Below are 25,352 nucleotides of genomic sequence, written 5' to 3' on the forward strand. Positions count from 1 at the left end.
GGGACAAGGGGGTGATTGTGTGGGAGGGCCGGAAGTGCCACACAGACTGGCACCATCACAGCCAGCACCAGATTCACCCCTCTCCTGCTCCGAGAACTCCCTGAGCCCCAGGGGACCAGTACCAGACCTGGTCAGGGAAAGCAGGGTGTGCCTGAGGCTGCAAGGGATAGAAAGGTGGAAAGGAGGATGTGCAGCCAGGGGACAGAGAGAGGTACCCCCTGCCATTATTCCAGATCCAGGGAACAGGAGACAGAAGGAAAAAGAAGCAGCTTTTACTATATTTACATCCAACAAAACTTTGCAAGGAACAATCCTTACTGCGCAGTCAGGACCCTGGGTGGGTGAAGCATTCCCCACGGTGGAGTAGACGGGAAGGGTTAGGACTGGCCGGGGCTCCGGTTCTTCCTGAGGGGAGCATGGGGCTCCTCCAGCTCCGTCCTGACTTTCCAGGAGCTACAAACCACTGAACCATGGTGCCCTGTTTCCCTTCTCTTTCTCATCATCCCTAGGAACCTCATAAGCAAAGAGGCTGTGGCTCCGAAATAAATAACTTAAAATACAAACACTAAGGTAGAAAGATATGATGGAGGGCTTTGGGCTGCTTCAGCAGTTCCAGGGAAGAAGGGCCATCACTGGCGGGGAATGATATCCCTCCCTCCCATTCAGGGCAAAGGCTCAGTAGCTCTGTATCTTTCCAGTTGTTTTTTAAAACAAAAACTTAGAAAATGACCAGGGCAGAGCAGATCTGTGGGTACCCTGGAGGAGAGTTCCTGGTATAATTTGGGGAGGAACAGAGCTGTGCCAACTCCTGCCAGGCCTCGTACAACATCAGCGTGAACATACTGGGCAGGCTGGAGATAGGGGGATTGTGACTTTTGTTTACAGTGGGTCCCTCTTGCTGCCCACATTTGGAGCCTACAGCTGGGCCTGCTTCCCAGCCCATTCCCGACTCCTCTATGAAAGGAGTAGGAAAGCAGGGTAGCTCTAGAATCCGTTCTCCCTCAACCTCCCCACCCCAGGCTGGAGAGGAAAGCTTAAGGGTCCCTAGCATTCCAGAGGTGCTCCAAAGCATTTCCGGCAATCAATGGCCTTTGGGGTGGGCATCTGTGCCCGTCGCTGCCTCAGCTCCTCCTTGCCCATGCTGCTGGCCAGCTTGTTAAAGGCAGACTTGTATTTCTTGTCGAAGGCCACTAGGGAAGAGGGTGGAGGTAGGTCAACAGACTACAATTCTACCCCGCCCCCTGCCGACCCCCAACCCCAGATACTTCCACTCCTCGTCCCCTGCCCGCTCCCTTACCTATGTCCACACGGTCCTTGCCCAGAGCAGCCATAGTCAGGAACAGGATCTCACGATAGATGCCCCTGCAGTGAGGGCAGAGGGTGGACTGAGAGAAAGGGGGTACGGGGCCGGGGACAGGCCAGGGACCTCCCAGATGGGAGCACCATACCTCTGCAAGTGCAGGCCAGTGGGAGGCGGCCCTAAAGTTTCCAGCAAGAGCCCTACAGCCTTGTGCACCTCGCTGAGACCCACATGGCGCAACACGGCCTCCAGCAGCTCCAGGCTGAGGGGCGCGGGTATGGGGCCTGGCCATGCCACCCGCTGCGGGATCTGGCCTGGGTGAAAGGAAGGCAGGCAGCCAGGATTACTGAGCCCTCTGGGCGTGGGACCCACCCCTTCCCAGCCTAGGCCAAACACCAGACTCACTGTGGACCCTCCAGAGCACGTAGAGAGGGGGGCAGCTGCTGGGATCAGGCGTCAGGACGTCCCACAGCAGCCGCACCTGCACAGACGCTGGGTCCGGCATCAGCCACGGAGGTGGGGCCTGCAAGGGCCCAGACAAAGGAGGCAGACTCATGGGACGGCAGGCAGAGGGCTGGAAGTGGACCAGCGAAGCTCCAAGAAACAGGGACGTTGTGGGATATAGCCAAAGGGGAGAGGAAAAGAAAGCCTCATCCCCCATGAGCACCCACTTTGTTCTGTGAGCTGCTGCATCCCTCGTGCCTAGAAACTGCCTGGAGCCCGAAAGGTGCCCAATAAATGTTGGTCGAATAATAGATGCCAAGGAGCCACCATGGTGGCTGTGTACCAGGCCCTATGCAGGTGTTTAACAACTCTGGGCGCTGGGCACTAGGCCATTTTACAGATGAGAAAACAGGCTCGGGCATGAAGTGAAAAGGCCAGGGGTCGGACCAGGTGCAACTGACTCCCAGGCCTGTGCTCGCTCTACTCTCTGGGGCCTGAGGAGACAGACCCAGAGGTGAGGTGGCAAACACCCAGTGCAGGGGCCACAGGAGGGCACTGACCTGGGGGGGCGGGGACCCATCACAGGAGGCCAGCACCAGGCATGGCAGAATGCTGGGCAGGCGCAGCCGCTGGAAATACCACAGAAGGTTCCAGAAGATGATGGGGTGGGCAGCAGGCAGCTCAGGTAATGCCAGCACCTCACTGCCCTCATTTTCCACCAGCGACTCCAGCTCCTTACGCAGCACCAGGGGGCTCAGATATGCCCAGGCCCCACCCTCAACCCGCCGGGAGGCAGCCTGTCAGGCACAAAGAGGGAGGACGGCGGTACAGGGCAGATCCCAGCCCCAGCCTCACAGCCCTGCTTCCCACTGAGCCATCACGTCCAGCAGCTTCCGAGATGCCCCGTGCCCTCAATGCCCATCATGCCCCACCACTGGGCAACACACACAGACACCCATTCCTTGTGCCCCTTTGGCCCAGCCCTTACCCCCATGTGCCCATTGCAGAGCTGGGGCTCATCCAGGGCAAGGCAGAGCCTGCGGTCACTGAGCACAGGGCCTGGGCCCCCGGGGATGGGAGCGTCTTTGCTGTTACTGGCACCAGCAGGGGCAGGCTGGGGGCTGGGGGCACTGTAGGGGGAGATCGGGGGTCAGCCCTTGAACCTCCGCCCCCCTGTCCCACCCGTGGCACTCGCCCTGCTTTGGGCACCTGGGTCGGGAATCAAGGGTCTGGACACTGAGCAGGGGCACAAAGGGGCAGGCGCAGAAGGGGCAGACTGTGTTGAGGTTGGAGTCATCGGGCGCCCAGCCGGCCATGATCTCCTCATCGTACACCAGCGAGTCACAGGCATGGCACAAGGAACAGCTGGAGAGCAGGATCTGCGGGCGAGAAGACGCCCCCCCCCCCAGGCTCAGGAGCCCAGGCTCCTTCCACTGCCCCCAGCCCCTGCCTTTGACAGAGGGAGAGGCGGGGAGTCTGCACGCATGTGTTCAAGCACATCTGTGTGGGAGGGGTTCTCCTCACTTCCAGGGAAGGCGGCTGCAAGCACCCGGGGGTGTCACTGAGGCGCTCTGAGGAGCGGCGCAGGCTCAGGCTGCTGACGGAAGACTCGGAGAGGTCCCACTCACTGCCCAGAGAGGCTGAGCTCTGCCATCACAGGAGAAAGCACTATCAGCCGGTCCTTCTCTGGGCTCTCTCCTGGCCCCTCCGGGGGCTAAGGGGAATGGACCCTCCCCTCCCTGGCTACCTCAGAGGCAGTGGATCCAGGCCGCTCCCGGGGGCGCAGGAGGCTGTCCATCGGGCTACGGCGGGCAGGGGGAGGCAGGTCAGGGGGCAGCTCAGGTGGGGGAACACGGGAGGCAGGGGAGCGGCGGGAAGGAGTGAGCAGCTGTTGCAGGCGGGCGCCCAGCCCTCGTCTGGGGGTGCTGGCCTCCTCCTGATGCCCGCCCGCCTTGGGCGCCCGCCCACTTGGCCCTTCCAGGGTCTCAGTGGACTGGGCACTCAGGGCTGAGCCTGAGTCCTCTGGGCTGCCTCCGGGGGCCGGCTCCTCGCCAGTCAGGCTCAGGTCTGAGAGGCTCCCGTCACGCCAGGGTACAGGTGAGCCCCGGGGCTCCAGTACCCCTAAGGCCTCTATCACTGCAGGGCAGAGAAGAATCAGAGAAGATGGAGCCTCGCCCGTCCTCCAGAAGCCAGGGAAACACAAACTCCCGCCACACAGACTCCCGCGGTGGCAGCCCCTGCCCGTGACAGCGACCCGGGCGAGGTCCCCCAGCTTCCACAGCACCCCCTGTCCCCCGCCAGAGGGCCCTTCCAGCCTGGGCTCTGCTCTCCTCCTCTCTCCCTGGCAAGTGGGGAGGAAAGCCGACTGGGGAGATGGCTCAGACGGACACTCACTGTGGGCCACGCCAGCCTCCACGGTGGGCTGTGCCCCGCGGGCACTGCCCAGACTGCCGCTTTTCACCAGGCGCCCTGTGGGTGAAGCTGGGTCCCGGAAGCTTCGACCGGCCCAAGTAGTCTGGCGCTGAAGTGGGCGCGTAGGGGAGCGACGCTCCAGACAGGGCTCTGCGAAAGACCGGGAGGAGGCTGAAGGCAGCCAGGTACAAACCCGGCCCCTTGTCCAAAACACGGCTCCCTGCGTGGGCGCGGGGTTGTAGGGCTCTTCCCAGGCAGAACGTCCTCTCCTCTGTCATCGGCCAACTGCAGCGTCCCCGTCCCCAGAACACCCGATGCCAACCATGAGGCCAGCCCCAGCTCTCCGAGCCTCTACCCGCCGGAGCCTGGCTGCTCGGCCCCCAGCCCGTCACAGGCCCTACCCACCTGTCTGGCCGCTGCCCGCCTCTTGCACTGCTGCCTGCTGCCGCTGCCGCCGCCGTTCCCTCAAGGGCTGGCGGAACTGAGCAGCCCCCAGGACAACGTTCCGGAGCTTGGCCCAGCGCAGGCGCCCACCCGGTGTACCAGACAGCCACTTGCTTTCCAGCACGGCCTGCCAAGCACAGTGCCCATCAAGATGGCCTACTGCCACGCCCTGACTCCAGCCTGATGGCCGCTGCCTGTTCCAGGGACGCCGGGGACCCAGGGGCCACCTTCCCCGGCAGACATCCTGCCTCGGTCCGTCCTGCCGATGGCTCGGCAGGTGCGGGAACCCACGAGGCAGGTGGCAGCGGCCACCTGGAGGGATCTGAAGGAAGCCAGAAGCTGTGTAGATACTTTGTATCCAGACTCTGCTACTTATCAAGCATATGGCTTTGAAGAAATCTTTTCACTTTTTTGGTCATCAGTTTCCTGAAGTAAAAACCAGTTTAGTGTTCTGGTTAAGGACCCGAATGCAGAAAACATTATTATGCCTGTGTTCATGCCCTGACTCCCTAATTTCCTCTCTGTGGGGCCCTGGACAAGTCAGCAGCACTCTGGAACCTCACTGCCTCCCCTGTAAAGGAGGGGGGGGCCTGCAGAAAAGATGAAACGATAGAACACGTGTGAGGTGCCTAGAACAATGCCTGGCACGCAGGCTACCACCACAGCTATCGCTGGGAGGGGGCAGATTCCTCGTTGGGGCTCTGGCGAGTGAGTAAGCCGCCACGAAGGAGGGAACGCGGTGTGGGCACTAAGGCGCTCGGACAGTCCAGTGGCTGACGGTGGTTACAGGGCCTGGTTGCACTGTCCAGGGCCAGTCTCGGGGAGGCGCGTCTGGTTGCACCGTCCAGGGCCAGTCTCGGGGGGCGCGTCTGGTTGCACCATCCAGGGCCAGTCTCGGGGGGGCGCGTCTGGTTGCACCGTCCAGGGCCAGTCTCGGGGGGGGGGGGCGCGTCTGGTTGCACCGTCCAGGGCCAGTCTCTGGGGGGCGCGTCTGGTTGCACCGTCCAGGGCCAGTCTCGGGGGGGGCGCGTCTGGTTGCACCGTCCAGGGCCAGTCTCGGGGGGGGGGCGCGTCTGGTTGCACCGTCCAGGGCCAGTCTCGGGGGGCGCGTCTGGTTGCACCGTCCAGGGCCAGTCTCGGGGGGGCGCGTCTGGTTGCACCGTCCAGGGCCAGTCTCGGGGGGGGGGCGTCTGGTTGCACCGTCCAGGGCCAGTCTCGGGGGGGGGGCGTCTGGTTGCACCGTCCAGGGCCAGTCTCGGGGGGGGCGTCTGGTTGCACCGCCCAGGGCCAGTCTTGGGGGGGGGCGTCTGGTTGCACCGTCCAGGGCCAGTCTCGGGGGGGGCGTCTGGTTGCACCGCCCAGGGCCAGTCTCGGGGGGGGGGGGCGTCTGGTTGCACCGCCCAGGGCCAGTCTCGGGGGGGGGGGCGCGTCTGGTTGCACCGCCCAGGGCCAGTCTCGGGGGGGGGGGGGGGCGTCTGGTTGCACCGCCCAGGGCCAGTCTCGGGGGGGGGGGGGGGCGTCTGGTTGCACCGCCCAGGGCCAGTCTCGGGGGGGGGGGGGCGTCTGGTTGCACCGCCCAGGGCCAGTCTCGGGGGGGGGGGGGGGCGTCTGGTTGCACCGTCCAGGGCCAGTCTCGGGGGGGGGGGCGTCTGGTTGCACCGTCCAGGGCCAGTCTCGGGGGGGGGGGGGGGCGTCTGGTTGCACCGCCCAGGGCCAGTCTCGGGGGGGGGCGTCTGGTTGCACCGCCCAGGGCCAGTCTCGGGGGGGGGGCGTCTGATTGCACCGCCCAGGGCCAGTCTCGGGGGGGGGGGCGCGTCTGGTTGCACCGCCCCAGGGCCAGTCTCGGGGGGGGGGGCGCGTCTGTTGCACCGCCCAGGGCCAGTCTCGGGGGGGGGGGGGGCGCGTCTGGTGCACCGCCCAGGGCCAGTCTCGGGGGGGGGGGGGGCGCGTCTGGTTGCACCCGCCCAGGGCCAGTCTCGGGGGGGGGGGGCGTCTGATTGCACCGCCAGGGCCAGACTCGGGGGGGGGGGGCGGTCTGATTGCACCGCCCAGGCCAGTCTCGGGGGGTGGGGCGCGTCTGGTTGCCACGCCCAGGGCCAGTCACGGGGGGGGGGGGTGGGCGTCTGGTTGCACCGCCCAGGGCCAGTCTCGGGGGGGGGGCGTCTGGTTGCACCGCCCAGGGCCAGTCTCGGGGGGGGGCGCATCTGGTTGCACCGCCCAGGGCCAGTCTCGGGGGGGGGGGCGTCTGGTTGCACCGCCCAGGGCCAGTCTCGGGGGGGCGCGTCTGGTTGCACCGTCCAGGGCCAGTCTCGGGGGGGGGCGTCTGGTTGCACCGCCCAGGGCCAGTCTCGGGGGGGGGCGTCTGGTTGCACCGCCCAGGGCCAGTCTCGGGGGGGGCATCCTCCCCCTCTGCACCCCTGCCACTGGCTGCCGTCCCACCCCAACCAGATCCGGTACCTTGTTGTAATAGCCGTAAGTGATGGTGTTGGGCACAACACCCGCCCGCCTCATCTCCAGCATGACCCGCACGGACAGCACAGGCTGCCCATAATGGGAGCACAGCTGCATCAGCACCCGGTAACACACCTGGGCCAGGAGAGGCACAGGGTGAGGGGCCTGCTCCCCGCCCCAAGCCCCAGGTCTCAGTCTCCCCTGGTTCCCACAGACTTTGCTGGTCCCGGGCAGCTCCTGGGGCCACCGCACAGCATAGCCACCTGCCCTTCCTGCCGCCCCACACCCTCCAGGCTCCACTGCTGTCCCCTGAACATATTCAGTGAGCGCTATGCCCCTGCCCAGCTCCCCGCCAGCTGCACAGGCCTCCCTGGGGCTGGGCGCGGCTGCCCACCTCATCGGGCAGCACCACCTTGCGGCTCTCCATCTGGCGCAGCACGTGGTAGGCCGTGTGCAGTGCCTGCACGCGGGATGGCGCCGCGCGCACGTAGGCGGGCAGACACAGGAACCATAGCCCATAGCAGTGCCCCAGCAGGCACCGGGCCCACAGCTCAGGCACGGCTGCTGACTTCTGCGCCATCCGCTGTGCAACCTTCATCTCCTGGATGGGGCAGGGGACACCTGCGTGAGGACAGTGCCAGGCCAAGGCCGGTCTCCAAACGGTGTGGGAGACGCAGCACCCTCCCCACTAAGGAAGGCCTGTGCTCTGAGGAGGCAGGAGGGATTCTACGCACAGGGTTCAGCCCCGGAGCCCCAGAAAGAGATGCCTAGCTCCCGAGCATGGACAGGTGCCCTGGAAGAGGCACCGAGCCCCTGGCTTCCCGGAGTGCTCAGAAGACGAAAGCGATGATGGTGAGAACAGCACCAACAGCTAATGTTTTATGGGCCAAGCACATTGAAACCTGCTAAGAATAGCGTAGGTACGATCATACCCGTTTCACAGATGAAGAAATGGCCTGAGTCAGATGCCTCGGTGGAGCCCATGTCCCGGTTACCTGTTTGGTACGGCGAGGGGCAGGGCTGCTGGGGGCGCTCCGGGATGGGCCTGGCACGGGCAGCGCCCCGGGCTGCTCCCGTGGGGACTCAAACAGCTCAGCCCGCAGCTCTGGGAACCCATCGTAGCTGGAGGGGCAGGAAGAGGCAGTATTAGGAGCAGCCAAGGCTCAGCCAGCCACGGGGCCTGGGAACAAGAGTTCCCAGTACTCACCAGTACTGGGGGGCAGATTCACTGCCCTCTGGCACTGGAGGCTCCTCGGGAGGTGTGATGAAGACGGTGAGCTCACTCCCCGACAGGTCCTCCAGCTCCACCAAGGGTGTGGGCTCAGGCTTCTCCTGCTCCGGGTGCACCTGCAGCAGGGAGGTAAGAGAACGTCAAGACAGTGGGCACAGCAGGCGCCACCTCCGGGAGTCCAGGAGATGGCATCTCCCCGGAAGTTACAGCAGCAGGGAGGGGGCACGTGGGCCCAGGCTTCACCGAGGCCCTGGAGACACAGCTGGGGGACGGCGTCAGGAATGGGAGGGTGGTATGTATGGGAAGCCAGCCACATACAGCCGCACAGGCTGTGCACTGTGTAGCTACAGGGGTGGCATCCCCAGCACGGATGAGGGGTCGAGTGCTTGCAGCGGCGACAGTAGGCACAGAAAGGGGACAGCTCCCGATACCTTGTCGACACAAGAGTCAAAGAACTCGAGGGCGGCATGCCGAGCAGAGCCGAAGGAGCACTCCTCGATGAACTGCGAGAACATCTGTGTGCGCAGGACCTGGCAGTACAGCTTGTGGCTGGAGCGCTCCCGGGATTTGAGGAAGCCTGGGGGTGAGAGTGGGGTGCGGGGGAGTAGGGGTGTCAGCAGGCCACCTGCCCCGGCCGCCCCAACCCGCTCGGCCTCTCTTGGGCCCCTCTGGCAGGACGACTGCACCTGCTGAGCACCAGTCCCGTGGGGCCCTCCCTTCTGTCCGTCTGCACCCAGGGCTTCAGACTGGGGGTCCCCGAGGTCAGGGCCCCGGGGAGAGCTTGGCCCATGGGGCATTTTGCCCCAAGTGCTAGGCCCCCAGAGGGTAGGGCCAATGCTGGGGCAGCCGGTGCTTCTAACAACCATTTGCCCAGTGAAGGAACAAGCAAGGGAGCGGTGCCCACCCCCACCAGCTCCGCCTGGAGCCCGGTGCCCCCCTGCCCCGCCCGCCCCCCCACGCCGCGGGCACCGGCCGTCTCTACCCTGCAGGAAGAAGAGGTTGTCGACATCTCGAGCCCCCTCCGAGGGGGCCTGGGTGAGCGGGCGCAGGAAGTCCCGGTAGCCCTTGAGCAGACAGGCCATGAAGCGGAGAAAGGCTCCCTGGACTTCACGCTCCAGCCGCGCCCGGCGGCCGCACACGGCCTCATAGTCCGTCAGCAGGAACTCCAAGGATGCCTCCTCCTCGGGCCCAGTGTATGCTGGGGACCAGGGCAGCCGGGGTCAGGGCCGGTCTCAGCCCTGCTCCTCACGCACCCCTTGCGCCAATGCTGACCACGGTATTAGCAGTGGGTAACAAGTTTCAAGCCTCCCCAGTGACCCGTTAGCCCCCCACACCTGCACACGCATCAGAATATTAACACGGTAGGCCCGCGCTCTTGTGGAAACGAAATCCCAACACCTCCAGCCTCCTCAAGGAAGGTCTAGCTCTCCACAGACCTCCCCACTTGGAGGCTTAACGTCAGTGGCGGTTTCCAGCCCCCACCCTTGCCCGGGGCTCTCACTCTGATCCAGCTGCTGGTACAAGTTTGTCAGCGTAGCCAGCAGAACCTTGTAGGGTCTGCGAGGCAGGGTCCGAGGGGAGAGGGGCTTCTTTTCCTCCGTCCTGTGAGATGCGCAGAGGGAAGAAAGGGCAGTGGGGCTCCTCGCCAGCCTCCCCCACTGCACACCAGCGCCGAGGGATGCCCAGCCCTCTTACTGGAAGAGCGTGTTGGTGTCAAGATCAACGCAGATGACGTCAGCAGGCGGGTCGTGCAGGTCGAAGTAGCTGGAGTGGATCCCCACGATGAAGGGCACGGGGGCGCTCAACACATCTGCCAGCACCAGTGGGCAGAGCGGGATGTAGGGACACTGCCAATGCAGCGGGAAGATCATCTGAAGCACCGGGTAGTGGGGACCAGTGAGCAGGGGGCTGGAGCAGCAGAGGGGGTGCAGGAAGGGGAGGGGGCATTGGCGGGGGGGCGGGGGGAGGGGTGCCCGTTGATGGAAGCTGTTGGAGGTGGCATCCGGAGAACAGCCCCTGACACCCCTGGGTGAGGCCGAGGGACCCCACCCACCCCCACCCCAGAAGGAAAAGGAAGTGGAGTCTGGGCAGGGGTGGAGGCACCAGTGAGAACCTTCTGGGGAAGGAGGCCGGGCAGGGCGGCACTCACGGAGACGAGCGCCTCACAGACGCTGGTGAGCAGGTCTGGCCGCAGCGAATGGACCAGGAGCTTGTGCTCGGTGAGCACAGCCAGCAGCAGGGTGATGGCCAGCTCAGGTCCCAGGCTCTGCAGGAGCTGCAGGAAGCTGGCACCGCTGCAGGAGTGTGGGGGGGCGGGGGGTCGCCGGGATGCCCCGGAGACCCCTCCCCAGACACTGGGTGCAGACGCCGCTGGGCCCGGCCGGCGCCAACCTCAACAGCCATGCCCACCTGCCCGGCACCTATCCGGTCCGCGGTCGTCACAGCACCCCCCCCCCCCAACCTGGGCACGTACCTGAGCGGCAGGGGTGAGGACACGGGCTGGCAGAGGAGCAGATTGTCATACGGAGACATCTGGGAGGCAGAAGAGCTGCAGGTCAGAATGAGGGTGGCCCCTGCCACCCCCCTCCCCCCAGCCAGCCCCACGCTGGGCCTGGCTCTCACCTGCACCAGGATGCGGGGTCTCTGTGGGGAAGGGAAAGGGACGTTGTGAATGAAGTGGGAGATGTGCCTGGGGAGGAGAGGGACACCGGTCAGCGGCAGACTCCCCAGTCCAGCCCTCCCCCTTCACCCGTGCATGAGCACCTCACGCATCCCGGAGCCCAGAGCACAGGCCCCGCTCACCCCTTGGGCAGCGGCCCTGGCACACGCTGCACACCCAGCCCCGAGCTCCACCCTAACCTCTCCCACCTTTCCCAGACTCCCCTCCCCTCGCTCGTCACCCCTTCCCAGGGCCCAGGCAGCCATGCTCACGCTTCCAAGGGCAGGCGGTGGGGGCCCGAGACGGAGTAGCGGTACAGGAAGGTGAGGAAGGCGCGGAAGGCAGGGAAGGCAGGCCAGTGCGACAGCACAGCAATGGCGCGCCGGCTGCGCACGGCCCGGCCCCCCAGGGCCCGGCCCCGCTCCACAGCGCTCAGGAGACCCAGGGCCCGCGCTTGCCGCTCTGACAGCCTGGCCCTTGGGAAAGCCTCGTAGAACTGCAGGGCAGCACCGTACACCTGGCGGGGTGGGGGTGGAGAGGCCGTCAGGCGGGCTCAGCATAGCCTGGACCCCTCAGCACACTCCCCACACCCACCTTGTCACCCGCTGCGCCCGTGAGCACAAAGGTGGAGAAGACAGGCACGGGGTACTTGGTCTGGGCAGGCCAGCACTCCACAGTGGCTCCCATGGGCAGGCAGAAGACAGGCACGGACTCGGGCAGTGGGAACGCCTCATTGTCCTCCTCTGGGTAGCGGCCCAGCAGCTCTGCATCCCCGGCAGAGTGGGGGGGAGGGGTACGAAAAGAGGGAGGGCCAATCAGACTCCAGGGAAGGATCCAGGAGATGCCAGAGAAGGGCCAAGTGGCAAAGGAGAAGTGCATTCTGGGCACACTGGTGGTACAAGCCAAGAGGCACCAGGACAAGGGAACATGAAGGACCAAGTGCTTGGAGGGACAGAGGGGCAACTCACCTGCCTCGTATACCAGTGTGTTGGCCTTAGCCAGGCCCACCTTGTAGCACAGGTACACTGCTGGACCCCACTGTCCCAGAAATGACAAGAGACAGACACATAGCTAACAAAGATGTCCAGGCTCCATTTTCTCTACCACCCCTTAGCGGTCTTTTGTCTTTATTTAAAAGTTAAGTTTTTCTATGCCCAGTGTGGAACCCCAAAATGCAGGGCTGGAACTCACGACCCTGAGATCGAGAGTCAGATACTTAATTGACTGAGCCCACCTAGGCATCCTAGTGGTCTTTCGTCTTTAAAACTCCCAATAATCCTGGGGCACCTGGGTGGCTCAGTCAGTTGAGCATCCAGCTCTTGGTTTCAGGTCAGGTCATGATCTCAGGGTCATGAGATCGATCCCCATGTCGGGCTCCGTGCTGGGCATGGAGCCTGCTGGGGATTCTTTCTTTCCTCTCTCTCTCTGCTCCTCCTGTCACTCGCTTTCTCTCTCTCTCTCAAATAAATAAACAAGATATTTAAAGAAAAACCTTCCAATAATCCTGGTCCCCCAAGACTAGAGTCACCCCTCTGGGCCCGCCCAGGACATCAGAGGCCCTGGTGCTAGGGTGCCCTCTGAGCCCCACGCCCAACCCTCCCACCAGCACAGTGCAGGCCTCTGCGTCTGGCCCCAGGGCCCTGCTCACCATGCCTGGGTTGAGGTTGCGGGGCAGTCGGCAGTAAGTATGAGGAGTGCCCTCGCCCTTGCTGGGCAGCACCAGGCAGAGGTCAGTGATGCCCAGGGCATGCAGCCCTGCCCCCTCTGCTGCCCGCCGGCAAGTGAGGTAGGTGCGGGGGTGCCCAGGGCCAGGAGGGGCCAGGTTGGCCGAGTGGCTGTATGGTGTTGTGTCCAGCACTTGGAAGCCAGGCTTGGGTCGTTCCTTCCCCTCATACAGGACCCTGGACATGGAGAGCAGGCACAGGTGTCAAGGGCTCAGGAGAAAGACCCCAGTCCTGCCAGATCTGCCCAGTGAGTCCTACTTAGCAGCCTTGCACCCTCAGCCTTATCAAACTGGGCACCAGGGCCCACTTCTTGCAGGACTCTGCCCTCCAGAATCCTGTGCCTCCTCCCCTGCCCTCGGCTCTACTTGTCCATCAGTAACAACCCCTCAAACCTTCCGTGCCTCTCACGCTCATTCACAAATGCCAAGAGGAAAAGCTTCCACTTACTGACTCCATGCCTATTCCCGCATACGGATGGCCTTATTCAGTCTTCTCAACCACCCTGTGGGGAGGTACTCTTTCCCCGTTCTCCAGAGGGGCTCAACACCCGGCCCAAGATCCCACAGCTAGCAAGCGGCCCGGCCGCGCTAGGCTCCGGACCCACTCCATGTGACGACTAAGCGTGACCACCTCCCCCTGCTCCCTGCCTCTAGCCTGCTCTCTTCCTGCCCTCACCCCAGCCCCTACCGCTCCCCACCTCCCCTGGTGCCCACACAGGAGGGGCACGCACCCCAGCTCAACGAGGGGGGGCTTGTCACGGCCCCTGCGGTAGCAGATGACGGGCTGAGTTCCACCCAGGAGCCCAGCACTGAGTTCCAAGGGGTGGCCCCCCGCGGAGGACTGGATGCACGTGTAGCCCTGGGGCACCTCCTCGCCCAGCGCCCTAGCAATGACTGCCACGTCTGTGATGGGCTCGGCTGGCCGGGGAGGGCGCAGGGGCCCACTGGGTTCGGGAACCCATGTCTCCTCAGGGATGGGTGCTCCGTTCCCTGCAAGCCCAGCTATCACGAAGTAATCCACCAGCCGGGGGGGCCGCTCCTCCGCCATGGCCCCCCCCTCACTCACTGCATCTGTAACGGTCAAGTGAGGGAGAGATGAAGAAGCAAAGGAGGCAGCCACGGGGCCCCCTCTGCTCCCTCCTCTCCACAGGCCTTCCAAGGGAGGGTTGGGCCCCTGATGGTCCGCCAACCCTGAGCTCTCCCGCCTGTGACGTCACCAGGCAATTAAAGAGACCAGGACCCTCCCGCGGGGCGGCACCAGCCCTCTCCCCAAGCAAGCCCGGCTCCACTCCCGCGCACACAGTTGACCTCGGCTCTGACCTCATACCGCTCCTGTATCCCCTTTAAAAGCCCCACCCGTCCTCACTCCCGACAGCGGGAACCACAGTCCGTTCTAGGAGGGTCTGCAATGACATCATGCCAACCTGACAGTCCGTTTTAAGGGTTTCTGACCTTCCCACTCTACCGATGACATCATCAGAACCTCACGATCCAGCTGAGGCTCTTAAAGAGCGCACCTCTAGGTTTTCGGGAGGACCCCATAGGTTTCCAGGAAGGCCCACGACACCCAAGTTTTCGTGTCTTTTCACCAGCCTCGAGTCCTTTTCCTAGCCTGTCCGCTAACCCGACACCAAGCCCAGCGCCCTCCCACCTCCAGGATCCTGAAGTCAGGTCCGAAGCCGCCGTGGGAGGCAGTCCGGCCATCTGCCCTCGTTCGCGGAGCGCAGGGAGGGAGCCGGGCGCCCCACGGGCCTCCGCTAACTGTATTCTCACCTGCCGCCATGGCCCAACCCCAGAGCGGGGGCCCCGGGGGTCCCCAGAGCCCGGGGGCGCAAAGCTGGGGAGCAGCTCGGTGGGTGGTTGCAGCACAGGACTGGAGGCATGGGGCGCTCGGGAGGGGAAGGGAGGGGACTTCCCGAAACCCGGGAGGGGAAGCTGCGCGGGCGGAAGTCGGCCCCGGGGCGTGCGGCGGGGGGACCGCCCGGCCGGCAGCGCAGCCGTGGGCGCGGGAGCCGCGCGGCCCTCCTCCGCCTCCCCCTGCCCTCTCCCGGGGCCGGGGCCCCGGGCGCGCCCCTCACCCCGGGCCCCCGGCCCCCGCCCAGCGGACGGGGAGCCGCGGCCGCAGACGGGGGTAGGGGTGGGGTGAGGCCCGCGGGCCGGGGGGCGCCCTCCGCACACCTGCGCGCCCGCCCCTGTCCGGCCGGCTCCCCGCGCTTTCACTTCCCCGCGGCGGAGGAAGCGGAACCAGCTGCGCCGCCGGCTAGCCCGCCGGCCCCGCCCGCGCCCCCTCCCCGCCCGCCGCCCGCCGCCCGCCCGGCCCTACCTGCCGGCCCGCGGCTCCGCGGCCCCCGGCCCGCGGGCGGGCGGCTCGGAGGCGGGCGGCGGGCGGCGGGCGGCGGGCTACCCGGCCCCGGACATGGCGCCCGGCTCAGCGCGCTCCCGCCCGGCGGCGGGCGGAGGGACAGGCGGCCGGGGCGCCGCGCCGGGCTCGTCCGCGCGCCCCGCTTTCTCCGTGGCCCCCCCACACCCCCACCCCGGCTGTGACCCCGCCGCGCCCGCCCGGCGCCTGCAGCGCGACCCCTGGCGGCCGGGAGGGCCCCCTGCACGCAGGCGGCGGGCGCCCGTCCCGCCCCGGGGCCTGGTCACATGTGGCCCGGGTGCCTGGCCGCGCGCCTTGGAGGCCCAAGCTGCGCCGACCCAGCGACGCCCCTACTTCCAGGTTTAGGGCACACTGCATTCCCTGCGGGCCTGGGCCACAAGCTCTCAGTTCCCTTTTCTGAAAAAGACAAGGTCTTTGGAAAGAGGAAGAGGAGAGGCCAGCACGGCGGGGTGGGCAAAAGTAGTGGGGGGGGGGGAGTATAAGGAGGGACAGCACTCTGCCGGGTACCGAGAAGCGCAGAGGGCCGAAGCTCACGTGGCCAGAGGGCTGGCAGCCTGGGTTAGAAAGAGGAAGCCCCTTGGGGACACTGCGAGCAGTGGAGCCGGGAGGGAGGGAGGCGGGATGCAGTGGAGGAAGCAGGGCGCAGACCTGGGAGCATGAGGTCAGAGGCTGGCCGAGCACCACTTGTCTTCTAGGTTCTCTGGGCTTCGGAGGTCCATGAGGAAGAGAGAGCCAGCCCTGCCTGACATCCATAGCTGGTATAAAATCCTCCTGGGGAGCCTCCCTCAGCTAAAGGATCCTTGGGGCCAGCTGCCCCTGGGGAAACAGGACTGTGATCTCAGCCATCAGTCACCTCCTCACCCTTGACTCACAGCCAGGCCCCGGGCAGGTGGGAGGGCATGTGTGCTGCCCCAGGAGCCTGCATCCAGCCTGGACGCCCATGTTCAATGCTAGGTACAAATTCTGAGGCTGGGGCCCCTCTACAAACCACAACAGCGATGAGAAGATGCAAAAAGCGTTATCAGATGAAAGGGCCTGGCCCCAAGGACCCTCTAAATTTCCAAATGCATCCCCAAGAGTAAAACCACACCAAGTGTTTGAGACGATTTTTTTATTAACATATAATATATTTAATAAAAAATAATATCCACTCTGGCTCTCTCCTCCATTGCAAGGGGAAGAGTGGTGAGGAGGGGTTGGCACTGCCCACCCCCAGGCATCCGGGCAAGCCCTGCCTCCGGGGCTCCCCTCCACCCCTGCCTTCCAACAGGCTCTGACCTCCAGACAGACGGTTCAAAGTTACAAGTGCTTCAGGCCCTCCCTTGAGCTCCCCCAGGCCCACCCCTTGTGCAGAATTCAGGGGCCACCTGGACAAAACCCTTGCTTTTTCTCATTCCTGGGATCCCTCGTTCATGTTAGAAAGAGGATCTGGGGGCAGAGTGGAGTCTCTACTGGCCAGGGGGAAGGGAGGAAAGGAACAGTGATGGGCAGGGCCACCAAGAGGGGTGCCGATGAGGCCCCTCACTGCAGCCGGTCACTGCGGAATGAGTCCTCCACGGCAGGATCGGGCAGCAGGGCACAGGGGTCGCTCAGCATGTGGAGCCCTTCCAGGCCCAGTGGCTCCATGCGCAGGTCCTCCTCCAGCCCGAGCCCCAGTCCCAGCCCAGCTGCCGACACCTCAAAGCCAGGCACTCCGGCCAGGGCCGCCGCAATCTCCTTAGAGAAACCTGGGGAGGACTCTCCTGTGCGGGCAGAAGAGATGGGTGAAGACCCATGGCCTGTAAACCCTTCGAGGAGCCCTGGATCTCCTGATGCACCAGCGAATGTATCACCCCCTCCTTCCATGCCCCATCACCACCCACACTGCTCACCTGGGAGAATGATGTTGGGCCCTGCGGCATGGCGGGAACAGTGCGTCACGTTCTGGTGGTTGAGGGCATGGGGGTCCTGGAGGCTACTCACTGGCCCCTCACCCCCTAAAAATCCAGGCCCTTCAGAAAAGCCAGGGGGATCCAGCGCCAGGCTGGTTGATGGGTTCTCCATGCTGAAGTGCTCCAGCTACGAACACAGACAGAGCCTGAGGAAGTGCTTCAGAACAGGGCGTCCCACTGGCTCCCACCTGCCCTGCAAAGCACCCCCCGCCACTCCAGGAATAGGAGCAGAGACAGGGAGAAGGCTGCAAGCAGAGCAAGAGAAGCAAGCACGGGGCCCGGAGCAGGCGTGGGCGCTGTACCTGCTGGGACAGAGCGTGCGCATGCCAGGAAGAGAGCGAGTCGGAGCAGCGGGCACCGGAGAGCACGCTGCGCGGAGACCGCTAGGGGACAGGGGCGGGGGGGGGGGGGTCAAACGCAGGAAGAGAGAAGCCTCAGGTTGGCAGTGCTCCGTTATCTAGGGGGGAGGAGATCTCCCTCGCCACCCCAGATCTCCCAATTCAGAGCGCACCAGCGATACTACACAGGCCCCCCGACCCACCCCTGGCCCTCCCCTGCTTCCGGCCCCGGGTACTCACGTTCCCCAGGCCGAAGTCACTCATGGGCCGGTGGTGAGATTGCTGCCCCTGCCCACCGGAGCTGGGTGGGTACAGTGCCCCATAGTGTGGTGGCCGGCCTGGGGGCTGCCCGCCTGAGGGCTGCACGGAACAGGCCTGAGAGGACAGCCCTGGCTGCTGTAGAGGTTTTGGGGTGGGTGGCTGGCTGGGCAGAACCAAACCTGGGGGGCTATACGGGTATGGAGGCAGCCGCTGGTCACTGGACAGTTTGCTGGTATCCAGGGGGACACCCTGAAGAGAAGCAAGGAAAAAGGGAGCAGCTTACCCCTCGGTAGCACCCCAGGGGGAAACTCTTAGTCAGTTCCCACCCTGTGAAGCTGCAACCATCCTCAACACAAATGTGACCGTTCCATGGGGCGCCCCGGGGCCGTGGCCCTCACGCTAAGTATCTGAACGAAAGCAAGCGAGCGAGGCCGGTGTTGGAGGCCTGAGGAACCCGCTCCTGCGCAGGGAGGCTGCCACACACCCCACAGGCCAGGGCCAGCACCGGCGGGGGGCGGGGGGGGCTGCCGGAGGCAGGGAGAGCGGGAAGGAGGGAGGGAGTCAGGCTCCAAGGGAGCAGAGCCCTCGCTGGCCCGGCCTTAGTCTTTCCTCCAGGAACATGGAACACACATTCCAGGGAAGGGCGGTGGAGGAGAGGAAGTGGGCAGCGAGAGGGGCGCAGGGGCGGGGAGAGGCTCGCGCCGAGGAAGGAGCCCTCAGCTAGGTTCTCAGGCTGCTCCCGACTCTTCCTAACTTGCTGAGTAAGCTTGGAAAGCACTTTCCCTCTGGGTAGTATCCTCGTTTGTGACACGAAGAGATGAGGCTCCACGTCTGAGAGCCCCCGACTCTATGAAATCCATGGACGAAGGACAGCGATGGGAGAGGGGACGCGACAGGATGGAGGCATGAGAGATGGACAGACAAGGAAAGAAGCGTGGGGGGAAAAGGGGAGAAAAAGCCACCATTTGTGGAGCATGCACCTGGGTGGGCACGGCCTAAGCACATCCTGTGTGCGGTTCCTGTGACCCTTACAACAGCACCCTCCTGTTACAGGTGAGGACGCGAGGCTCGCGGCCGCCAGGGCACCTGTCCAAGGAGGCCGCTAGGAGGAGGCGGGGTCGGGCTGTAAACCGGGAAGCGGCTCACCCAGGCTTTGTGCTCTTCAGGCAGGAGGGACAGAGGAACAAGGGCCGAGGCAAGGAGCACAGAGGTGAGGAGGGGGTGTCCGGAGGAAGGAAGGTGGGCGGGCGTGTGCGGCAGGAAGAGAGAGGGGGAAGGGAGACAGACCCGGACGGAAGGCAGCCACGCGTACCTGAGTGATGGAGGACAAGGTGGGTGACATTGTTGGCGAAAACTGTTTGGGCAGCTGCTGTTGGGACCTTCTGGCGTCAGCTGGGCCCGCGGGCAAACTCAAGGGGCTGAGGGGCACACGGCGGTGGCGGGGGGAGGTTCCGGGGGTAGAAGCTGGGTAAGGGGGGGCGCCCAGCACGGGAGATGAAGCGGAGGAGGAAGAGGTGGAGGAGGAGAGGGCCGGGGCACTGAGCGAGGGGTGGCCCAGGGAGGTGGTGGGCAGTGCGTGGCGGGCCAGGGAGGATGCGGGCAGGGAGGGGTGGCTGTGGGAGCCCTGGAGCGGGGGCTGGGGGCTGCTCAGGGAGGCCTGGAGGTTGGGGTTGCTCAGGGAGGACTGCAGGGATGGGTGGCTGAGAGGGGAGTGAAGTCCTGCAGGCACAGACAAAAAGCAGAGATGCCACGTTACTGATGGGAGCTGGGCCCCTTTCTGCCCAGAACGGGGAGCAGTGACCAGACTATGAAGGTGGCAACACAATGTCCTCCCTGCTCTGTCCCTGACAGTGAGGTTGGCACGGCCCACCTGGGGGCTGCCCTCCATCACCCCTCCAGGAAAAGCCACATCTGCCGTGAGGGAATCCTGGGGAGGACTGGGGTGGGCAGTCCCAGGAGGCTCCCGGGTGCCCGAGCCGCCCCCCGCCCCGTCACCCCTGCAGCCGGGACAGCCACTCACCCGGCGCATCATAACCCGAGCCCGGGCCCAGGCCCAGGCCCCCGCTGATGCCGAGGTGAGTCATGGTGTGGGTCAGATTGGAGGTACTGCTGCCCCCACTCAGGCTGGGGTAGGCCGTCTCCTCAGGGTCCAGGGGAGTGGGCAGTGGCGGGGGCAAGTGCAGGCTGGTGAGGTCGGGCAGGGAGCCGCCTGTGCCCATGGCAGGTGGGAGGACGGGCACACTGGCGGGCTGCTCAGGAGACGGGAAGATGCTGCGGGAGGAGAGGGAGAGAAGCGGAGATGGTGGCAGTGGTCGGGGCGGGGGACGGAGGCTGGCCTCCCACGCTTGCCCTCAGCCAGCCGAATCGAGGCACCTACTTAATTCCAGGGACTTCACAGGACCGAGGTCGGGAGGAGGGTGAGGACAGCTGAGGAGAGAAGGGAGACTGTGGGAAAGGAGGCCAGCGCTCGGCGAGCACCGAGGAAGACCTGCCCCACGGAACGAAGCGGGTAGTGGGCCACACCGACCTTCTTAGCATCCCACGGCTTCAGCAAATGCTTGTCATCTAGCAAGTTCTCCTCAACAGCAGGGACTTGAAAGAGAAAGACTGGCGATGAGAGGGTTGGAGAAGGAGCCAGTGGGGCAGGAGAGGAAGCAGAGGTGAGAGGGAGGCAGTCCCGCTCCCGGGCCCTACACAAAGCCCCCGACACCGGGCCAGAAATCCGTGGGCATAAGTGTCCACAAATGGCGAGGAACACATACCTTTGGAGTCCACTTCACCATCCAGAAAACCTACAAAGGATGCAGGAGAGTTGGCTACAGTCCAGACTTCTCTATGGACTTCAAACAAAAGCTCCTCAGGTCATTCCCTACCCAGGGCCAGGCCATTTACCTCCACGGCGGTTGGGCAGGATGCTGGGAGGGGCAGGGCCTGGGTAAGTGTCCTGAGGGCTGGGGTTCATCACACTGGTGTGAAGGGCAGAATCAGAACTTGTCCTGTGCGGTGCGGGGGGACAGAGATGAGCTGGTACCTGTGGCAGTGCTCCCGGTCCCCCCTGCCCTGCTCAGCAGGCGACAACGCTAGCTGGGCTGGGACAGGGTGGGGCAGGGGAGCAGGGCCCGGAAGTGGCAGATAAGAGATGTGGTGCAGAGAAGGCCAGGGCCATCACCTGTTCAGTGCAGACGGTAGTCGAAACAACTGTCCCTTCTCTGCAGGGAAACTGCCCCAGGGCATCGTCCTGCGGTGGGACACAAGGGGTCAGGAGGGGGAAGGCAACAGACGGGAAAGCCGGCACCGGGCTCGAGAGCGCCGGCCGCTGAGGCGGAGACGGGCAGGGCTGAGCACCCGGGGCTGTGCCTCCTTTCTGGTTCTTCTGCTCCCTGTGACCCTTGACCCCCTCCCACGATCAAGCTAAGAGATTATCTCGGCCCGGACAAGCTGAATGGGAATCCTGGAGCCCACAGACCGTGGAGGGTCAGAAATCTGGGGCCGGAACACCGCCTCCGGCACCCACTCCTGTGGGGAGCCAGCCACCCGCCCTCCCCGGACACACACACCCCAGCCAGCCACCGTTACCATTGGTCCTGCACTGGCTGGACTGGGAGGCTTGGCTGCCCGTGTCAACATGGCCAAGACTGGACTCTGACCCACCTACCTGCGCCTGCCCCCACCCCTCCCAGCCCTGCATTACGGAGGAGGCCCTGTTCAAAGCCTGGCACAGCAAGCCTAGCCCCAACCCAAGCTCCCTCCAGAGATACGTCAGAGAGTGGGCAGGAGGCCCGGTCTGCCCTAGACACTGACCTCCGCCAGCCGGACTCCGGAGGAGGGGACAAGTAGGCAGGGCTATAGGGAGAGCTGTCGACGTGAGCGGCACCAGCACCAGTTAAGGAGACGATGGGTGGAGGGCACAGAGCGGACGGAGACCAGATCAGAGAACACTGGACGAAGTGGATGAATTGTTTCAAGAAGCAAGTACCTCCCTCCTCTTCCACGAGGGGCAACGACAGGGCCAAAGAATGGAAGAGAAAAAGGCAACCAGGCCCAGGAGAGTTGGGAAAATGAGGGAGAATAACTGGACAGGGCATGAGAAACAGGTCCATGAGAGTCTCTGAGACTGAAAGCTACCAACAGAAAGGGGAGGAAAAAGGTGAAGAGGGGACCAAATGCCCTTCAGTGGGAGACGTATGCCTCCCTGTCGAAGGAGCCGGCGCTGACACACGGGCCAAACGGTGGCTTTTCTGGGAGGCTGGTAATGGACGGACTGAACCGCACACAGAGTCCCTTCCTCCCACGAGTTCCCGAGGAACTCCATCCCCCCCACCCCCCGGCTCCCCACAGCCTCCGTGAAGGATATGTGGCGGGGGTAGCGGCGGAGTGGGGACACCATCCTTCGGGGGTCTCGCTGCACCCGTTCCACCAGCCCGTGGTGCCGCGTGCCCCGAGATGAATCCAGAGGCGAGTGGAGGGGGCTCTGCCAAAAGAGACAGGGAGGTCAACCGGGGAAGTCGCAAGTCACCTGGGCCCCCATAACTGCTCTCCACTCACCTGGAACTCAGCCAGGCCACAGCCAATCTGGTTCACGTTGGGCAGAGAACCACCATAATGGGAGCTCCTCGTGTAGGCCAGTCGCAACTTTTGGGCCTGTAACTGAGACAGGGAGGACAAACGAGAACATCAGGGAAGGTTCTGACGACTGTTCCTGTTCCTCTGGCCACTCTTGCCATCTGTCTCCAGGGCACGCCCCGACTGCTGGTGCACTTAGGAGCGCCGCCAGGAAAAGCAGTGGGGGGCAGGCCGGGTGCGAAGCGTCGGCCCCAGCTCTTCCGCAGGCCACCCTCAGCCACCCCACTAATGGCTGGCGTCGCCCTGCCACGCAGGGCCTGACACTCTGCTCAGGGCCAGTCGCAGTTGGCATCAGTCTAAACAGAGTCCCGGAGGGGTTGCCAGGAGCCCCCAAGCTAGTCACATCGGTTAACTCCTGGGAAGGGTGCCTATTAGGCACCTCGCTTTCCCTTCCAGATGTGTCCAGGACTAATTGGAACATGAGGGGAAGGCCACAGGTGGATGCCACAGAGCCATTATCGCCAACCCCTTTCCTTCCCACTCTGGAGGGCACGGGCTTCTGCCACTTGGCCTGCCTCAGGAAAGCTACACAGAGCCTGCACCACCCAAACTAGTACGTGGAAATGTACTAGTACCTAGGAAATGATGGCTCTCCCAGCTGGAAAAAACAGAGCTAAAGCCAAGAAGCAGTCTTCTTCTACCTAGTTCTAAAGCCCCTGAATGGACAGGGAAGCCTTGAGAACGGTCCTGAGAGAGGGAGCAATAACCCAGTTCAGCCTGGCCTGATCCCCACTTTGGGGAGAGGTATCTGGCACAGCAGTGAGACACCACAACCCTCAGTCTGGCATGGTGTCAGTCTGCCCACAGATCTTAAGTCCTTCTGTGAGAGGTGAACACCTATTTCTGAGGCTCAATCACTGCAACCTGCCAAAAAATGGACGTAGGGCAGCTGATGAACTTCCGGGGGTCATGCACTGTTGTGCATAGGCCAACATCAGAATTGACTTTCTGTTCCAAGAGATCTGCCCACTGAGTTTAGCAGACACTTATGTAAACGTTTGGGCTGCTCAAGATTATTAGTATATGTGCTAAGCCTAGCCTCTCAGTACCATAGGCCCCTATGGCTGTACCTGCCGCAAACGAGCCCTCTCAGCTAAGCTAAGCCCCAGATCTCTTATCTCTAGCTTTAGACTCTTGGGTCCCTGAGCCCCGGCCTTGTATGCCCACTAGATATTTATGTGCCGCAGAGAAGCAACCTGCAGGGGCAAGGTGGGCAGAAGGGGTGTTTGGACAAACCAAGGCGCTAAAAAGGCAGAGGCCTCAGCTCTGAGCTTCTCACAGCCTTTCTGTTTGTACACACAAACCCTAAAATCCCACCGTGCCTCTGCTGGAGTCACGGTCCAGACAGAGGACAGGGCAGCAGGCCGAGCCTCTTGCCCACCTTCTTGCCTCCGCACCCACCATGATCAAAAGCTCCCAAAGGGGAGCAGTCAACAGTTAGATCATGATCCTCATGGCATTCAGAGGGAGTTGTGTGTGCGCACACACACGATATGCTTCCCCCTAACTCTCTGTGTTCTGACTCCACAAACTAGGACACATGGTCTCTAGAGATCCAAAGGGAAAAAAACACAAGAAAAACCAACAGGTGAGACACAAACAAAAGTACAACCAGAGTCAGGGTCACAGACGCAACCACAGTCAGTTTAGAAATGTACTTCTGTACCACCATCTCCCCGGGAGTTCCTTCTAGCTCTCTGCCATGAGGGATCACTGCAATATCCTCACCTGCTGTTTTGAGACTAACGTGTCCCTAAATTAGGACTGCATACCAGCTGGGCAGACTCCCACCCTCACTCCCTCTGATGTTCAGCCCTGGAAAGCAAGAAAGGAAGGCCAGAGGGGCTTCAAAGGCAACTGTGCCAGGATGTCTTCTTCCTGGAACTGCTTAGGAATGAATATCCCCTACCCACAGCGCACCCTCCGAGGCACCTGATAACTGACTCACAAAGCAGCCACCTTCCTAGAAAGATCAGCAAACCTAACCTATAGCCAACCGGTTACCCGCTTTGGAGCTTCAAAGTCCTACCTCCCCTCCGCGGTGGCCAGGGCAAAACATCAAGCACAGTCTGTGAGCAATGGACCTCACCTTCATTCACGTCAGGAAACCACAAGAAATATTTGAAAAAGGAAGCAAAGGGAAGGGACGCAGGAGGGGACTTCCTGCCCCACTAGACTCAGCGCTGCGGCGCAAACCACTCAAGGGGCCCTTTCCCGAAGGTACTAAAGTGCCGAGAATGGCACAGCAGGGCAGAGGAACCAGACTGGAGGAGATCACCGACCCGGAGCAGCCGGGCTGGGGCCAGCGGACCATGCCCCCCGCCACAGCCCAAGCTCGGGGATGCTGCAGAAGCGTCCCCAGGGGCTCAATCAGGGACGCACGGGATCGCCGCCGGCCGCCGCCCCCACGCGGCCCCCGCTGGCTCCCCGGCGTCCCGGCCTCCCCCGCAAGCCCGTCTTCCTGCCCCTCGGCCCTCCACCCGCGCCTCCCGGACGGCGGCGGCCCCGCTCCGCCTCCCTAGCGGCGGCGCCCGCCTCCGCCCCGCCTCCCGGCGCCCCGCTCCGGGACTGCGCCCTCGGCTCCCGCTCCCCCGGCGGCCCCTCACCCGGGTGGAGCCGATGTCCATCATCACCTCCTCGAAGGCCGCCGTCTCTTCGGCCTGACGCTGCTTCTGCAGCGCGATCTTCTCGCTAAACTTGCGCGGATTGGAAGCTGAGGCCGTGGCCGACCCGGGCCCGTTCGCGCCCGCCGTCGCCATCTTCCCCGTGCGTCCCTCCCCGCCACCCTCCCGGACAAGCCACGGCCCCGCCGCGGGCCCCGGCCCGCGCCTCCAGCAGCAGCCGCCGCCGCCGCCTCGGCGAGCACCGCGAACCCGGCCCCAGCCTAGCCCGGACCTGCCGCGCGCGAGGGCCGCCGGGAACTGTAGTTTGTTTACGTAACCCTTGCGCGGCCCCAGGCGAGCAGCGCGGACAGGAAGCGGACTCCATTTCCCAGCAGCCCTGTGGCCCCGGGGCCTGGGGGCCTGGCTCCTCCCCCCGGCTCCTCCCTGCGCGGGGCAAGCTGGGAAAAGTAGTTCTAAGTTGGTCTTGAGCCTTCGAGCGCGAAGGGGAGCGGGATGCGGGAGAGGGAAGGATTGGGGAGGAAGGGGAAGGGG

At 64.0% G+C, this 25,352-nt stretch overlaps 2 protein-coding genes across 11 annotated transcripts; both read right to left on the reverse strand.

Moving 5' to 3' along the window:
- Positions 1 to 805: 805 nt before the first annotated feature.
- Positions 806 to 15,091, reverse strand: DENND4B (DENN domain containing 4B). Of its 7 annotated transcripts, none has more exons than XM_027609839.2 (28): positions 14,988 to 15,091; positions 13,396 to 13,735; positions 12,590 to 12,842; positions 11,910 to 11,979; positions 11,536 to 11,705; positions 11,214 to 11,458; positions 10,905 to 10,971; positions 10,756 to 10,814; positions 10,432 to 10,576; positions 9,978 to 10,153; positions 9,784 to 9,884; positions 9,265 to 9,480; positions 8,714 to 8,859; positions 8,259 to 8,398; positions 8,047 to 8,173; positions 7,446 to 7,652; positions 7,058 to 7,186; positions 4,562 to 4,727; positions 4,139 to 4,306; positions 3,492 to 3,880; positions 3,269 to 3,391; positions 2,954 to 3,123; positions 2,733 to 2,874; positions 2,305 to 2,541; positions 1,706 to 1,823; positions 1,449 to 1,614; positions 1,298 to 1,362; positions 806 to 1,190 (listed from the first exon to the last, which is right to left on the reverse strand). In XM_027609839.2, exons 2-28 carry the CDS (start codon positions 13,710 to 13,712, stop codon positions 1,045 to 1,047), a joined length of 4,458 nt encoding a protein of 1,485 aa, XP_027465640.1. In that variant the 5' UTR covers positions 13,713 to 13,735; positions 14,988 to 15,091; the 3' UTR covers positions 806 to 1,044. The 7 variants fall into 7 exon arrangements, with proteins under 7 accessions (XP_027465640.1, XP_027465641.1, XP_027465638.1 ...); XM_027609840.2 differs by lacking the exon at positions 14,988 to 15,091 and adding an exon at positions 14,843 to 14,875; XM_027609837.2 differs by lacking the exon at positions 14,988 to 15,091 and adding an exon at positions 14,438 to 14,645.
- Positions 15,092 to 16,140: 1,049 nt separating this feature from the next.
- Positions 16,141 to 25,079, reverse strand: CRTC2 (CREB regulated transcription coactivator 2). 4 transcript variants are annotated; one of them, XM_027613873.1, is made up of 15 exons: positions 24,804 to 25,079; positions 22,120 to 22,221; positions 21,929 to 22,045; positions 21,376 to 21,437; positions 20,744 to 20,812; positions 20,467 to 20,570; positions 20,337 to 20,366; positions 20,102 to 20,166; positions 19,952 to 20,001; positions 19,595 to 19,845; positions 18,887 to 19,293; positions 17,554 to 17,823; positions 17,278 to 17,358; positions 16,916 to 17,102; positions 16,141 to 16,786 (listed from the first exon to the last, which is right to left on the reverse strand). In XM_027613873.1, the coding sequence occupies exons 1-15, from the start codon at positions 24,954 to 24,956 to the stop codon at positions 16,566 to 16,568; spliced, it is 2,169 nt and encodes a 722-aa protein (XP_027469674.1). In that variant the 5' UTR covers positions 24,957 to 25,079; the 3' UTR covers positions 16,141 to 16,565. The 4 variants fall into 4 exon arrangements, with proteins under 4 accessions (XP_027469674.1, XP_027469673.1, XP_027469676.1 ...); XM_027613872.1 differs by having other exon boundaries at positions 20,102 to 20,181; positions 24,804 to 24,956; XM_027613875.2 differs by lacking the exon at positions 17,278 to 17,358 and having other exon boundaries at positions 20,102 to 20,181; positions 24,804 to 25,078.
- Between the last annotated feature and the right edge of the window lie 273 nt (positions 25,080 to 25,352).

This window comes from Zalophus californianus, chromosome 10, assembly GCF_009762305.2.
Source record: "Zalophus californianus isolate mZalCal1 chromosome 10, mZalCal1.pri.v2, whole genome shotgun sequence".
NCBI classification, from domain to species: Eukaryota; Metazoa; Chordata; class Mammalia; order Carnivora; family Otariidae; genus Zalophus; species Zalophus californianus.

Coding starts and splice junctions, on each gene's coding strand:
- CRTC2 (XM_027613872.1), bottom strand. CDS start 24,956: ATGGCGACGGCGGGCGCGAACGGGCCCGGGTCGGCCACGGCCTCAGCT. Junction 22,222..24,803: donor TGGACATCGGCTCCACCCGG/GTGAGGGGCCGC, acceptor TCCCTGTCTCAG/TTACAGGCCCAAAAGTTGCG. Junction 21,438..21,928: donor TCCGCCGCTACCCCCGCCAC/ATATCCTTCACG, acceptor GGTGCCGCTCAC/GTCGACAGCTCTCCCTATAG.
- DENND4B (XM_027609836.2), bottom strand. CDS start 14,141: ATGATGTCATCGGTAGAGTGGGAAG. Junction 12,843..13,395: donor CCCCCCCTCGTTGAGCTGGG/GTGCGTGCCCCT, acceptor CTCCATGTCCAG/GGTCCTGTATGAGGGGAAGG. Junction 8,174..8,258: donor GAATCTGCCCCCCAGTACTG/GTGAGTACTGGG, acceptor CTGCCCCTCCAG/CTACGATGGGTTCCCAGAGC.